We start from the raw sequence: 15,370 nt of genomic DNA on the forward strand, positions 1-15,370 counted from the left end.
TTTCTAAAGGGATCCATTTAATTTGGTCCAGGCCCAAGGTAACAGAGAACTTTTCCAGGGCACCAGCTTCTTCCTCCATTCTAATGTACTCCCTGACCATTTCTGAGAAGCAGAGATGTATACTCCAACACTGAGACACCTATCAAATCAGGAAAAAAATACCATAATCTCATGATTCGAGTTTTCTTTTTCTTACCACAGAAGACCTTTATCAGGAAAACAGGCTGGAGAAACTTGGAAAAGAATCTCTATCTTAAGGATTTCTGGTTGATAAAATTGGGTAACACAGGTTTTTACTCATTAATGATCTACAGTAACAAATTTCATTTAAATATACTTAATTTATACTGTGCTGTTACAGATAAAAAGAAATATAGCCCCTCCATTTGGAAGGTTTGAAAATTCATACGAAATGTTCCAATTTTCTAACTCCTTTTTCACACTCAAAACTAACAGAAGAACGTAACAAAACTTGCGTGAAGCTAATTTTTTTAAACAAAGAACTTTTACAGTCTTCCCATCTTAATATTGATTTCTTGCAAAAAAAAATTCAAACACATCTCTGATACAACAAAAAGGGAAAAAATGAAACAATGAAGCTTAGCTTCCTCTGTTCAAAGGTGAGCATTAACAAAGTATATGTCATCGTCACTCTCCAGAATAAAATCAGACTCTCCTATAAGGATTTTAACATCAAAAAAGAGAACACAGTATTTTCCTTTTTGTTCATGAACAAAAAGGAAAATAGCTTGGGATGTTTCTTTTGGGGATCAAGATATACAAAAGTTCAGATACAAAAAGCCTTTATCTGGATTACTCAGACATTAAAAGTTAGCAAACTTATATCCTTCAAAAAGAGCTGACAGGAAAATCTCAAAAAGTTATACCATAATAAACTATCTTTTAGGGTTTTATGGCAGAACATAAAGTCTATTTTCAGTACTCATACGACTTTATTAAAGGGAAGCATATAAAGTAATGAATGTAAATTTAAAAATCAACACTAAATGTTCACGAATATCACTAACTTTTGTTAACTCCATCTCTCTCTAATATAGATAAATTTAGCCATCAGCTTTCACTGAAATAAAGACATTCTCACTAATATATTCAAAGCTATTTGCTGATACTTTCAAGGAAAAGGAAAAATTTTAAAACAAGTAACTTCACAGTCCTAGAGAATTAAAATTCCCATAAAAAACCCAGAACTCATATTTCCTTTTTGGCTAGAATCCTAGAAGCGCAGTAATTCTAAGCATGAATAAGGCTTGCTATAGTCTTTACCTGAGTATTTTAAAACTGCCAAATTTATTGGTGCAATACAATCATCGTGAAGGTTTCCAAATTAAGAACAGTCTGTCTGGCTTTAAATTTAATCATTAAAAATAACACTCTTCCTACCTGTGATGCTGATATTGCATTGTATCTACAAAATATTGAGCAATCTAATTCTTAAACAATGCATAGCATCAAGAACCAGTCATACATGACATAATCTTGTAGCTAATTCAAGCTTTTAAAAACCAATGTGTACTTTAAAAAAATGACAGAGCCAAAAAACATCCACCCTACTTTCCTCTATGGCATTTCCCTGGAATGTTTACCCAATAGTGTATCTCTCTACATTGTTTTTTTTTAAAATAAATTATTGTAAATTCAAATATATCACAGAAAGTCAGGCATATGTAGTACAGAAAGTGAACTGGAAAGCAGGAGACTCAGGTTTTAATTCCAGCTCTGCCAGTTTGGGCAAGTAATTTCAACTCTCTCCTTGCCTTTAAAAACGAAGGGAGATCAAACTGCTAAACCTTAAGATCCCTTTCCAAGCTTGAGCTTCTAAATATTTCTATAGGTTAAATCCAAATATAACAACCATTCCTTTAATCAGAATATATTAAGCATCTACTATTTGCCTACAGACACACTAATAAAACAATTCCTATTCTTGGCAAGGAGTTCACATTCTAATGAAGACAAGAACATGTAGAGGTATACACAGAATAAACTGAAGGAATACAAATATAAAGTAGCTAAAAACAAGGCAGCTTGGGAGGAAGAGCATCAATGTGCTTAGGAGGTAGCAGTACCCGAGCTTCTTAACCAGTGTTAACAAGAGAAATAAAAAACCAAAAGAACAATCTAATGTTGCAGATAAGAGACTTAGAACATCTTCTTTAAAAAAAAATCAAGAAGAAAACCCTAAGTGAATGTAACTTCTAATACCTCAGCTGATCTCACACAACCACCTAGCACGGCACCAAATACCTATTAACACAGAAACCCACCAGCTGATTGTCCAGGATCTTAAAAGAAGAAAGTACAGTAACTTTTCCCATTTGGTGTAAAATTATCAGGATAAAAAGGAAGCAACCACTTCCATTACCCTAAGGGAAACAGAACTGTTCAAATGAAAAGCTAGAGGAAGACTGTGAGAAGGGAAGTTTCTTCTGAGAGGTAGCTAGCTAGCAGTAGCTGGTAGTCCATACCTGTTTACTGTTGTTTGTGGGTTGTTGCTGGTACCACCACCTGCTACCTTCTGTTCACAAGTTCCAAGGGAAATAACCATTAAAAAAATATTCTTAATCATCAGATGCCACCTAAAATTGTCACACATCTATGTGCTACAAAACCAGCTGCCACCCAGCACCAACCACACCTAATGCTGCTCCTCCCCCCCGCAGCACTCCCTGCTGACCCTGCCTCCCGCTGAGCAGACTGCTGACTCTATTGCCTAATTAGCTGTGAAGCATCCCAGCAGCTAAACAGTAGGCAAAGGCAGGGGGGAGTCGGAAGCACAGCTGGACAGCAACAAGGGACTGCAGGAGGAGAAAATGGTGTCAATTGGTAGCAAATAGTCAGGAAAGAAGACATTAACCACAGAGGGAGAAACACAGCTAGAATGTGATTTCATTTGATACGGTCATAACATAGGGAGATGTGGTAGTTTAATAAACATGGAAAGGGAAAAAACCACACAGGAGGTGCTAAGTTTATGAGACAATGAAGGAATCATTGACTTGACATTCAAGCTCCACTGCAGCCCCAGGGAAGGAACCTAATAAGGGATATACTGAAACACCTCTCTACAGGCTTTATTCTTCAAGTTTTATAATTTTGTAAACATACGCACACAGGGTCTGTGTGAAGAAGATAATATTATCACTATTATGCAGCCTGGTAAACAGCTTCACGAAACTTGGCAGCTTACCTACCAATGTGACTGCCCATCTCCAAACAAAACCCAAGAATCCCTCCAGTTTCTGGGGTCCACCTGGGTCAGCTGATCGCTGCAAGTCACAGAAAGGACTCAGTTCTGCTTCTCTCAGATGAGCTAGCAGAAACCTGATTCTGCCTCTGTTCTGCCTCAGTTCTGACAAAACTAAGAAGCTGAAATGAATGAAATGAAAAAATGAGCTGCATAGTAGAGTGGAGGCCTTACATTCTATTCTCAGGTTCACTGCCTGCTACAGGGGTATAAACCTCTCAGAACTTCAGTCTCATCATCTTTAACATGTAGAGAATAATGCCTGCCCTACCCACTTCCAAGGGTTATAGTAAGGATCAAATGAGATTATATAAATTAAAGTACTGAGAAAACTACAAAGTACTATACCAAAAATGCCTGTAAAAGAAAAAAAAAACAAACTTGATATTGTAACCCATGATATATTTTCTTCTCTGAATATAATTGGGGACAATAATATGTTAAATTTCCAAATGTCAATTCCCCAAATCATTTAAATAAAGGAATGTTCCAGATTCCATGACTCTAGAATTCAAATAAAGAGTCAAGAACAAACTGAAAGCAAATGACTGTTCAGGTAAAAATGCTTATTTTCCCTGATTTAAAAACAAAATGTATTGGTATGTCCCATGATTAAAAACAATGTTACTGTTTAAGGTGATTTTTTCTAATCGATTTTAAAGTATTATAGTTTTAAAACATGCGGAAAAGTACATGAATTTCACTATATCTCCACTTGGAATGTAAATATTACATAAATGCATTTTGATTTATAAAATATGCACATTTGGGGCACTGTGAATATGAACTTCCCATTTCTCATTTTGTCCTAGTATGGAAAGCTATGGAAGCTAAGAGGTTTAAACTCATGTGTAAACCCTACAGAAGAGAACAGTTGAAGATCATGTGCAGCGTTGCCTCATACAGCTGTAAGGCAGTAGAGAGAAGAATAAGTTTATGAAAAGCTTGCCTAGAGATGCAATTAAGCCAGGTAATCCCAAGAGTACTTAAAGAGCAAACTGAAAAAAGGAAAACAGACCCCAAAATGGGAAATATCATTCTCAAGCATGATTAACAAACTATTTTCTCCATTAATGACAGTGAAACCACAGATTTAAGCTAGTATCCTAGCCCCCTGAAGCTCTGCCTGAGGAAAATGAAATAACTGAAAAGAAAACAAAGATAAGAAAAATAGCGAGACCAAACACATATATATGCATACATCCATACACACAGATGAGTTCCCTACTGGAAGCAAGATCATTTTGAGGGTGTTCAGGGGTCCATTTTCAAGACTTACAAAATATACCAAGTGTTTGAGGAAACAAATCAAAGCATTATTAACATTAAAAAAGGTAACTGAAAAGATATTGGTAACTACTGAACCACAGGCCTATTTTCCTACCTCTACAAAATTTCTGTGAAAATAATTTACATACACATCTTTAGCAAACAATATTCTGTAACAGATTACATCTTTACAATCAGAACTCTACAAATGACTGGGTCGTAGTTTATTGTCTCTAAAAAGCAGTTAACTCAGTAGAGTAACCTTAAAAGCTATCCTTCATGATTCCTTGAAAGACACAATTGAGATACTATTCAATCATTTTTCAGTCATATCTGGCTCTCCATGACCCCATTTGGCAAAGATCCTGAAGTGCTTTGCCATTTCCTTATCCAATTCATTTTACAAATGAGGAAACTGAGGCAAGCAGGGTTAAATTACTTGCCCAGGGTCACACAGCTAGTAAGTGTCTCAGGCCATATTTGAACTCGGGATGATGAGTCTTCCTGACTCTGCACTATGGCACCACCTAGCTGTCCCAATAACAGAGATACCTTGGTTCAAACAGCCGCTCTCACAAGAGGTGTTTGCCGCAGTCATCCAGCACACATCCAGCACAACTTCTGAATGGAAAAGGATGACTACAAATCATTTCCAATGCTCTTATTCGCAAGTTACAATGTACTGCATGTGGAAGTCTAACTTGATTCAAAAATCCCTCAAAAGAATTAGGCCTATCTATCTACACAGGAAAAACCCAATGGATCAAGAATGGCTCTTGTCCAGGCAATATGCAGCTCACAGAGCTGTCCGTCAGTCCAAATATCTTGTACAGTAGGCAGACAAAGATTTAGGCCCAGAACTGAAGAGGAGGAAAAGAGTAGGTTGGAATGCATTTGGGAAGCCAAGTGGTGCTTTCTATGAGCCCAAGCTCCTCCCTAAAACAAAAAGCCCATTTCTTTCTAACTGTAATATTCATCTAATGAAAATCCTAGAATGCCAATATCTCTTAAGAATAAATATTTCACATCACCAGAGGACAATGGAGAAATGCACAATGACAAGGTAATGAGGCATACATAGCATACCAACTACAAATGAGTGCACATAAGAAGTAGAATAAAAGATAGCCAAGAGACAGACAGCTGGCTAGAAAGGAGGTATGTAGATCATGTAACATGAGAGAAGGTTACCAGGTGGACAAATTGGGTGATTTCCTACTCCTCATGTAATGTCAACAAACAAGGAGAAAGTCCACCAGAATGCTAGATGGAGAGCCCTTGGTGGAGAATTTATGGGAGTGTATAAACATGCAAAGGCATGGATGGGTTACTAACACAACAGGAGGGAGTACACACAGAAGAAATTCCTTTTGAGAAAACAAAAGTTTTTCTCAATAGTTGTTCATTTCTGGATGCTTTGCCAATGAGAAATGAGAAAACAAGTTTAACAAACAACATCATACATATTGTACAGACTAAGTAGCTATCAGGAAACTATGCTGTACGATCTAGAGACAGGCTATTGCACCATATGGATTTTGATTCATAGAGAAGTACTATTTAGAAATCACTGATTTTCGAAGAATTAGAATACATAAAAGATACTTGGTGCTCAAACAAAAATGGACATAAGTACATTTTTCTTTTATGACTCAGAAGGCACTTCAGGATCTTGAAGACAGGCATCTTGGACTCAACATGACAAATACCAATTATTATCATACTAAAAATGCACAAAAGATTATTTGAGAGACTGCTGGATAAAAGAGATTTAATTGTAGGTTAATATTTTAACTATAGCTCTTTACAAACGCCTCTATTAAAAAAGAAAAAAACATCACAGATCCCAAAGTGTCTGTCATCACAGACAATATTCCATTGGCCTAACTCTGAAAAGGTCATCTTTTTTTATTAGCTCCTTCTGAAGTTAAAAAGCCGGAAATCCCAACTAAAAATAAGTTATTACTTGAGAATATTTTAGGGTTTCAATTGAAGTTGTGGATAACCAAAAATTAAAAAAATAATAAAGATTTTTGTTATATACTGGAGAGGAATTTGAAAGAACATTTGGTCTACTGCAATGATTGCTATGAAAATTTTCCTTTACCTTTCAAAATAAAGTTTAATGTGAAGAAAGTCATAGATTTTTAAAGCTGAAAAAAATCTGAGAAGTCATCTCCTCCAACTTCCTCTCTTTGTAGAAGAGGTTACTATGAAAAGAAAGCTGAAATGACTTGCCCCTGGTCCCACTGTGACCTACTATTTGCAATATTAAGGGGACTTATCCCCTTAATACTTCAGTGTCTGAAGATTGAAAAATATCAAGTATATAAAATATTTGAAATGGGATAGTAATGAAGTTTTCCACCTTTATAAAAAAATAAGAGAATAGGCTTAAACTGAAATGAGAATTGTTAAAAGGAAAAGTCTAAGGAGGTGGTAGAATATCTTTACTTGAAGACCTTTAAAAATAAGGTCATTATCTTTCTCAAAGAGAAAGGATATGCTTACTCAGTGAAATTATGACTGGTGTGTAGTGTGATGAATAGTTTTGGTCATTAAATCTTGTGATACTCTTCTTCCTGTAACAGATCTAAGTTTAGGACAAAAGAAAGTTTTGCATATGGAACTAATTTAATCATTATCAACCAGTTGATAGGAAAATTGTATATAAATAGTGGATTATTAAGGCTATTTAAGTTGTGGTATAGGTTGATAAGAAATTTTGGATAATATGACAAATACGTGATGGTGAGACAAACTAGGATGTTTGCCTTGGTTCATGTATTCCTGGAGACAGGGGAAAGCACTGAACTAGAAAAATCTCCTGAGGTCACCTACATAATCATAGAATTTAAGAGATTCTAAAGTAGCCTATACACACACACACAAAAAGGAGGATGGGGGAATATGATTAGGTTTAGATTAATTTTTTAAACTACGGCAAAAATCATTGCTTTCATACATATAAATAATTTCATTCAATACTAGGTCAGATAATCATTACAGCACTGACACTAAGATAACACGAATTAAAATCTGAATACGACAAAAATAATTTTCAACTCCACTGTCTCTGAGCTGGACAAAGAGAGGGGTCTGGACTTGTTAGCACACTGATTTAAAGCACTGGCCAAGGCAGTGAGTTTGGTAGATAGACCAGAGAAACCATCCCCCAGACCACACCCCTATTATTACCCAGCTGTTTTGAAAATGTGCAGTTAGGCTAACTATGAATAGCTCGGTTCAGAACTTACCATGACTATGGAAAAAACTAAAATCACCTGTCCTATATACAGAGGATAAGGAGTATCTCAGTATATATGAAAAACAGTGAAGAGACAAACGCTTTATTATTTTCAATTCAAAACATAAGACCTATCATACTGGATATACCTGTGATCTATTCAGTTTTTGGTGTCTGTTTCTGACAACAGCAATAAAGAAACATAAAAGAGAATGGTTCTCTCTGAGGTCAGGGTCACATTCCAAAACATCCCAGTTTGTTTTAATAGGCATCCTGTATTCAGCATGTTATCCAAAATTTCATTTCAACTTATACCACCACTTAAATAATTAGCCTTAATCATCTACTATTTGTATAAAATTTTCCTATCAACTGGTTGATAATGATTAAATTAGTTCCATATGCAAAACTTTCTTTTGTCCTAAACTTAGATCTATTACAGGAAGAAAAATATTATAAGATAATGAACAAAACTATTCACCACACTATGCACTCGTCATAATTTCACTGAGAAAACATATTCTTCTCTCAGCCTTCTTTGTTAGAAGCACAGTCCTAACCATTTTAAATTGGCTAGTTTAGAACCCTTCCATCACCCTGATCACTTTAGTCACCTTTCTCTGGAAATCTTTTTTTAGATCTAGAAACCAGAATTACATAAATAAAATATTTTGATTAGGCTTCTAATTTCTGGAGTCAGAATTTCAAGGCATATATTCTAAGAAGGATCCCACATTAAAGCGTCAGAGAGGAAAAACACTCAGTAAATACACATTTAAAATAGTCGTGTTACAATCTAGGTATTTTTTACTTACTGCCTATTCACTAACTTCATTTAGAACTGAAATGGATCTTAGAATTCATTCTTGTTCAACCGCATTTTGCAGATGAGTAAATGAAGGCCCATTTCAATTCACCAACCATTAATTAAGTACCTATTATTAAGATAGCAATATGATCTGGGAGAGTGAGCCTGACTCAGGAAGACCTAGGATCAAGTGCTACCTCTGACATGTGCTGCTTCTATGATCCTGGACAAGTCACTTAACCCCTAGGTCAGACTATAATTTGTGTAAGCTGCCACTCTGCATTGGTAGAGGGAGTCTGTTCCCTACTCCAACAAAATCACACATCTGGCCAAAAAAAAAAGAGAAATTATTTCCCAAATCACAAACTTGTCCTATAGAAACATTATAAACCTCAGGATAAATTTTGCACAAAGAATCAGACAAATAATGTACTTCTCTACATAATGCCTTATAGTTCCTAAGGCCTAAAAGGTCACTCTTGAATCTGCTGTGCACATATCCTTTCTTTCACACCCATCCCCTTCTTTTTACTCCACAACTATCTCCATCCTAGGCCAGCCCCTCATTACCTCTTCCCTGAAGCCTTGTGGCAGGTCTCCCTACCTGCAGTCTCTTCCCTTCTCCAATCCATCCTTTACACTAGAGCCAAAATAAATCTTCTGAAGGAACAGGTCTGATCACATTTATTCCCCTGATCAAAATGCATCTGCGGCTCCTCAATGCCTATAAGACTAAAACAAATAAGTAAAATTCTCTTTAGCCTACCATACAAGATTGTACTATCATCTATCCCTGCCAGACCTCTCCCCCCACCCAAATCCATGCCTTAGCACCCTTTCAAAGTCTGCACTACTCATCCTTCTCCCAATGTGTTCTGCTTTTCCCACCTCTGCATTTGCACCCGCTGCTTCCCCCCCTCCAAGTCAGCAAGATTCTCCTTCACATTTTCATCTGATCAATTCCACAAACATTAAGTACCTCCTCTAAAAAGCATCTACTTTGCTAAGCAATAAGAAAAATAGGAAGTTTAAATAAGCCATGATGATTCTTTCCATTAAGCCCTGCCTCACTTGTTAACTACCCTATTCCACAAAGCCTTCCCCAAAAAGTCTACATAAGATTTATTGGGAGGTTTTAATGTTTCTATGGGACAAATCTTTCATCTTGGTCTGTTTGACTTCTAGTACCAGAAGTTGTATGGTACAGCGCAGAACAGGATGGATTATGAAGAAAGGAGTCCAGAATTCAAAGTCTATCTCTTAGACAATGGGCACTGATTTTAGGACCTCAGTTTGCCCAACTGTAAAGGGGGATATTCTGATGTGACTACTTACCTTACAAGGGTGTTTTGAGGAAAGCACCTAGCAAACCTAAAAGCACTATAGAAGTATATTATTATTAAAGTATTCTAAATCATATTTGAGTAAGTCATTTCACTAACTTGTAAACACTATGAGTACAAGCATTTTCACCCACCTTTGTATTCTCTAAAGCCCAGCTCAGCATCTTACAAGAGGCAAGACACTTAAATATTTATCCAACCAAAAGACTTTGGAATAACAATGGCAGACTTAGGATCACAGTAGCTGATTTAAAATTCTGCTCACAAAATAATTTAATTCAACAAACACTTATTAATTAAGAGAGCTCCACAACCCACTAGTATTTCATAAATCATCCTGTGCTTATGTATTTGTATCTGGTCCATTTCGTGTTAGCATTTCCAGTCACACACCATTAATGTCGGGCACTAATCTGAGTCCTGGAAATCTTTATTCCTTCAAAACAAATCATTCAGCAGTTCATCTTATCCAATTTAGTATCACTGAAGCTAAAACATAAAGTTCAAAAATTAAGAGTAGATCTGGGTAAGTCCACACAATTTCTCAGGCCTCGTGGCTCTGAGCTGTTGTTGAAAGGGTTCTTATCCTGAAATCCCTAAACCAGTTTATTTTATTTAACTTTTTATTTGGATAATTAGCACTTAGCACATTCCCTGCCATATGTAGTAGGTGCTTAATAAATTCTTGTTTGTTGACTATAAAAAAAGTTAAGAGTAAAACTAATACAGGTGAACAGGATTTCAAACAAGTTCACATAGAACAGGGACACTTTACCTTTCTCATGTACTGGACCCCTGCAGCCCAATCTGGTGAAGCTCATGGAGCTCTTCTTCACATTTTTAATCATGGTTTTAAATGAATAAAATGAAATACCTAAGATTTCAAAGGACATTAATTACACTAAAAGTATACTAAATAGTAATTATACTAAAAGATATCAAAATATTAAAAAAAAAATCACAAGTTCACAGACCTCCAGGGTAAGACCTCTGACAAAGAGATAAAACTATTTTAAAAAATAAACCAGATTTCCTAAAAACCATCACAAGATCATAGATTCAGAGCAGGAAGGACCTGTACTAATTCAAACCCCTCATCTTACAGCTAAGAAACCTGAAGCCAGAAATGTTAAATGACTGGCTCAAAGTCATAGAGGAGTAAAGAAATGAACCAGGATGCAAACCTTGGTCCTCTGGCTCCAAATGGTGGGTGCTGTTCTTAGTGCGCAATAGTTTCTTTGAAGACCAGATTATAGTATTTTAAAGTTAGTACCTTGGAAACAAGTCAAAGAATCTCAGAGCTGACAGATCACAAAGAAGTCAATAGGCCTAAACCTCTATAAAATGTGATACAAGTAGGAATACAGCCTTTGAATGAGACCCTCTAGGGAAAGGGCACTCACTTTCCTTGAGGCGGCCCATGCCCCTTGAGGATAGCTAACTGTAAGCAAGGTTTTTCCATATAGAAAATCTCCCTCTCTCTCCATCTTCCCCCACTGCTCCTAGTGATGCTTGCTGAGACCAAAGGGACCATATCGGATCTTTTACACATGACACAATTCCTAAGCTCTCCTTCCTGTACCTTACTCCCCCAAAGCCGTTTCTTCTCCAGACTAAACACCCACTATTCCTTCTAACAATCCTCCAGAGAGAACCCTCCAGTTCTCTCACTATCCTAGATAACCTCTCTTGGCCTTCCGGTTCTCAAAGGTGAGAGACAAGTGTTTTATGGACAGCACAATGAACCTGGATCCAGAAAACCCAACATTCCACACATATCTGGGGCCTGCCTTCAAACCCTGTATTTCCTTTGAAGTAGAGATTAAAATGTTTTTCTCCAAGCTCTAATAATTAGGATCCCGGAAGCTGGAAAGGATCTCACATCATCTAGTCCAATCCCTTCATTTTTACAGATGTGGAGTCTGAGAATCAGGGAAATTGTGACATCAATCATTAATTAACCCTGAATAAATCATTTAAACTCTCAGATAGCATTTAAGGAAACTGTAAAATGGATTCATTAACAGGTCTGCTGTGACAAAAAGCCTAAATCATTATGAAACCAAGTCTAAAGCACTTAGATCCCTTCTAAGTGTCCATCCAAACTCTGCTCCAACACTCCCCGGGGAAAGGTCCCTCACTACTTGCTGAAGCACTGCTGCCAGTCTCCCTCCCTTTGGGAGCAGGCAGGGATGAGTTTGGAGCCTGAAGTTCCGGATTATTATTATTATTGCTAATAGTGATGACAGCTGACATTTATATAGCTCTTTGGAGATGATCTCATTGGATCCTTCGATAGTCTTGGGAACCGGATGCCATTGGTGTCTCCCTTTTACAGATGAAGAAACCGAGGCAGGGCGGTTCAGTGACTTGCTCAGGGTCACACGGCAGTAGTATCTGAAGCTCGGCCCTTCCTGAGGTCCAGCACTCTGGCTGCTTCTGTGGCCGGGAGGTCCTTCCACTGCAAGGCGGCCTGCAGCGTTATTCTGGATTTTAAACCCACCTAAAACCATCCCAGCTCTAGCTCCCGGGGCAGCCCTTTCTGAGGGCTCTGCGCCTCCAGCACCAGTTAACAAGCACTTATTAAGCGCCAACTATTTGCCAGACGAGCACAGCGGATCTAAAGAAAAAAGCCCGAGCCAGCCCCTGCCCTGGAGAGCAGCCAGTCCCGTGGGGGAGGGGAGACCCCCCACTGGGGAGGATGAAGCACTAGCAGGAGGGGCCTCGGGGAAAGTTGCTCGTGGGCGGTGGGGTCTCAGCTCGGACTGGAGGGGGAAGGAGGGCGTCCCCAGCACGGGTGGCAGCCTGGGAAGGCGGAGAAGCAGCGCGGGGGTCGGCGACTCTGAGGGGCGGAGGGGATGGCGCAGGGACCCGGGCTACTCCGCGATTCCAGCGTCAAGAGAGAAGGGTTCAAACGCGGGCTGTCACTCACAAGGGGGGTGACCTTGGCCCCGCCCTCCCTCTCTTGACCTCAGTTTCCCCGTTTGTAAAGCGCCGAGGTTGGTCCCCCGCCCGGCAGAGGACGGCCACGGTCCCCGGGGCTCGGGGCTCGCACCTTCCGGGCAGGGTCCGGGGCGGGGCCGGCCCGGCTCCTCCGCCCCCTGGCGCAGGCCCGGCCTGGGAGGCGGGGCCGGGGGCTCCCTGGACCGGTCCCCGGGGGAGGGGCGGGGGAAAGCCGGGCAGATGGCTACGGCGTTACCTCCGGGTCCCGGGCGAGCGCGCTCCTCGCCGGCTCCGGCTCCGGCTCCGGCTCCGGGAACTCCGGTCCCTCATGACGGACGCCGGGGACGGGCGCCACTGCGCCTGCGCTGCCTTTCACCTCAGGGGAAAAAAGGGACCAGCCGGGGGGCAGGTCCACCTGGGAGTCACGTGGTGGACATCACGTGGCCGCAGACCGGAGGCGGGGACAGGGCCGACTCCTAGGCAACAGCTTGCCCACTCAAGCCTGAAGGGGCGTGTCCCCGAGCATGCGCAGAGTTCTTCTGAAGGAGCGCAGCTGGCTTAGAGAGGTGAACAATGTTTCATTTCCCCACCCACCCCTCCATCCAATCGCTGTGCGTCCGCCGCGGGTCACCTGGCGTGGCCGCCTGGCGTGGGCGCGGCACGTCCTTGCCCTCCGCTGCCCGGCGTCACGCAGCCTGAAAAAACTCCCAAAGCGTTTGGCCGACCTGCCGGCCTGCGCCGCAAGGGGTCGCCCAGAGCACCGAGTCTCCCAGCAGGGGGCTGCGGGGGCTGCAGCTAGAACTGAGCCGCGGGTGGAGCCCCCTGCTGGCCCGCCAGCTCCGGGGGCTGTGTGGTTGTGTTCCTCCCAGTGTATACGCGGGGTCCAACCCGGGCGGCGCTGGCCGCGTGCCAGCTCCTCTGCAGGTATGAGCCCTGGGAGGGGCGTGCCGTCGGTAAGTCCATCTCACAGGTGAGGCACCTGAGGCAGGCAGAGGCGGAGGGACTTGCCCAAGTTTGAGGGAGGATCTGAACTCGGGCTTCCTGACTCCAGCTTCCCCCACGAGTTCTTAGACCTTAACACCCGTGGTGTCAAAGTACTCGGAGCGCAGCGCCTTCTCCCCCCCCCCCCCGTGGGGCCACCGTGACTTGGTTTTAAAATGTAACGCCCTCGCTGCCTTGTATTTATATTTGCTTGGCCTGGCCTTTACACCTTGGTCCGGTTCCCGCCCTCCCCCTCGTGTCTGGGGCATGGCTGTGGCCGGCCGTTCCTGGAGCGCCCCTCCTCCCTGCTGTGGGGTGCCTTCCCTCCCGGGCAGGTCCCACGACCCGGTCAGCAGCCTGTTCGTGTGCATTCCCAGCACCTAGCACACAGGTGGTCCTTGATGAATGCTTATTCGCTGCAGGGTCAGCGGTGAGCACGCATGAGGGATGGCCTGCAGCCTCCGCCAGGCTGGACCCGTAAGTGCGCCCGTGAGGCCCCTCCGACCTCCCGAGGAGCGGGCGGCCTCGGCGTGTCATCCCGGCCCCAGCACGGGCGCCCACGGGCAGAGGCGGAGTCTGGTGCTTGAGCTTGTTCCCTGCTAGAGACCGTTTTCATGGACGTTGTCCCACAGCCAGTGGCTTCTGATCCCTTGGGACTCGACTCTGCCATCCAACTAACTCGGGGGCTGTGCCTTGCAGTTCCCTGGCCTGTCACTAAACACCAAATCCTTCACCATCAGTCTGTATTTATCCAGTGTCTCCTGTGTGCCAAGCAGTGTGCCCACCGCTGGGGATGCAAAAAGAGGCAGAATACATTCTGGACCTCCTGGGCATCGTGATGGAGGGAGACGACAAGCAAAGAGATATGTAAAAGAAACATATATAAGCATGTATGTATATGTATGTGCACACATGTGTGTATATACACACATGTATTATAAATAGGAAATATTAACAGAAGGAAGAAGTAGAATGAAGGGAGGTTGGGAAAAGCTTTGTGAAGTAGGTGAGATTTTAGTTGGGACTTAAAGAAAGCCAGGGAGGTGAGCAGTGGGAGTGGAGGAGGGAGAGTGTTCCAGGTATGGGGGGCAACCTGAGATGTTTGCCTAGCATACAAAGTTTGGATAATACAATACTGCTGCCCTGATGGAGCTCAAAGTCTAGTAAGGAGGAGTGTAACACAGGATAAAGATGTTGGGTACAATATATTTGAGGTTTGGGGAGGAAATGGTTGATAGCAACTTTGTAGTTTGGGTTAGGGGACTCGGTAAGGATTCATGGAACATTCAAATTCGGTAGGAATTCAACAGGTGAAAAGGAAGGGGATATGCAGACAGATGTACAGACAAAAAAACCAGATGAATCACTGGATGACTGTGGGTAAATTGGTCATTAAGTGCTTCCTAAGGAATAGGGCAGCTGGGTGTTGCAGTGAATAGAGTGCTGGGCCTGAAGTCAGGAAGGCTCATCTTCCTGAGTTCAAATCTGGGCTCAGACACTTATTAGATCTGTGA

The 15,370-nt window shown here is 41.5% G+C and overlaps 2 protein-coding genes across 15 annotated transcripts in view; one reads left to right on the top strand and one right to left on the bottom strand.

Annotated features, from left to right (window-relative positions):
- Positions 1 to 13,300, bottom strand: part of MARCHF8 (membrane associated ring-CH-type finger 8) — a 109,773-nt gene extending 96,473 nt beyond the window's left edge. The window contains exon 1 of one of the 2 annotated variants that reach the window (XM_069071324.1): positions 13,132 to 13,300. The gene's annotated coding sequence lies outside the window, so the exon portion shown is untranslated. The remainder of the gene's footprint in view (positions 1 to 13,131) is intronic. The other variant, XM_069071323.1, reaches the window with a different exon arrangement.
- A 99-nt stretch (positions 13,301 to 13,399) lies between these two features.
- The window catches only part of LOC138148586 (uncharacterized), a 31,038-nt gene continuing 29,067 nt past the window's right edge, over positions 13,400 to 15,370 (top strand). For 3 of the 13 annotated variants that reach the window (XM_069071330.1, XM_069071333.1, XM_069071332.1), the window contains exon 1: positions 13,400 to 13,828. In XM_069071330.1, the coding sequence (XP_068927431.1) occupies positions 13,400 to 13,828 (429 nt within the window). The other 10 variants (XR_011165094.1, XR_011165093.1, XM_069071326.1 and 7 more) reach the window with 7 other exon arrangements.

Source organism: Petaurus breviceps, unplaced genomic scaffold (assembly GCF_028583685.1).
Source record: "Petaurus breviceps papuanus isolate PSGF00001 unplaced genomic scaffold, PetGlider_PUasm1.0 90825, whole genome shotgun sequence".
Lineage (NCBI taxonomy): Eukaryota > Metazoa > Chordata > Mammalia > Diprotodontia > Petauridae > Petaurus > Petaurus breviceps.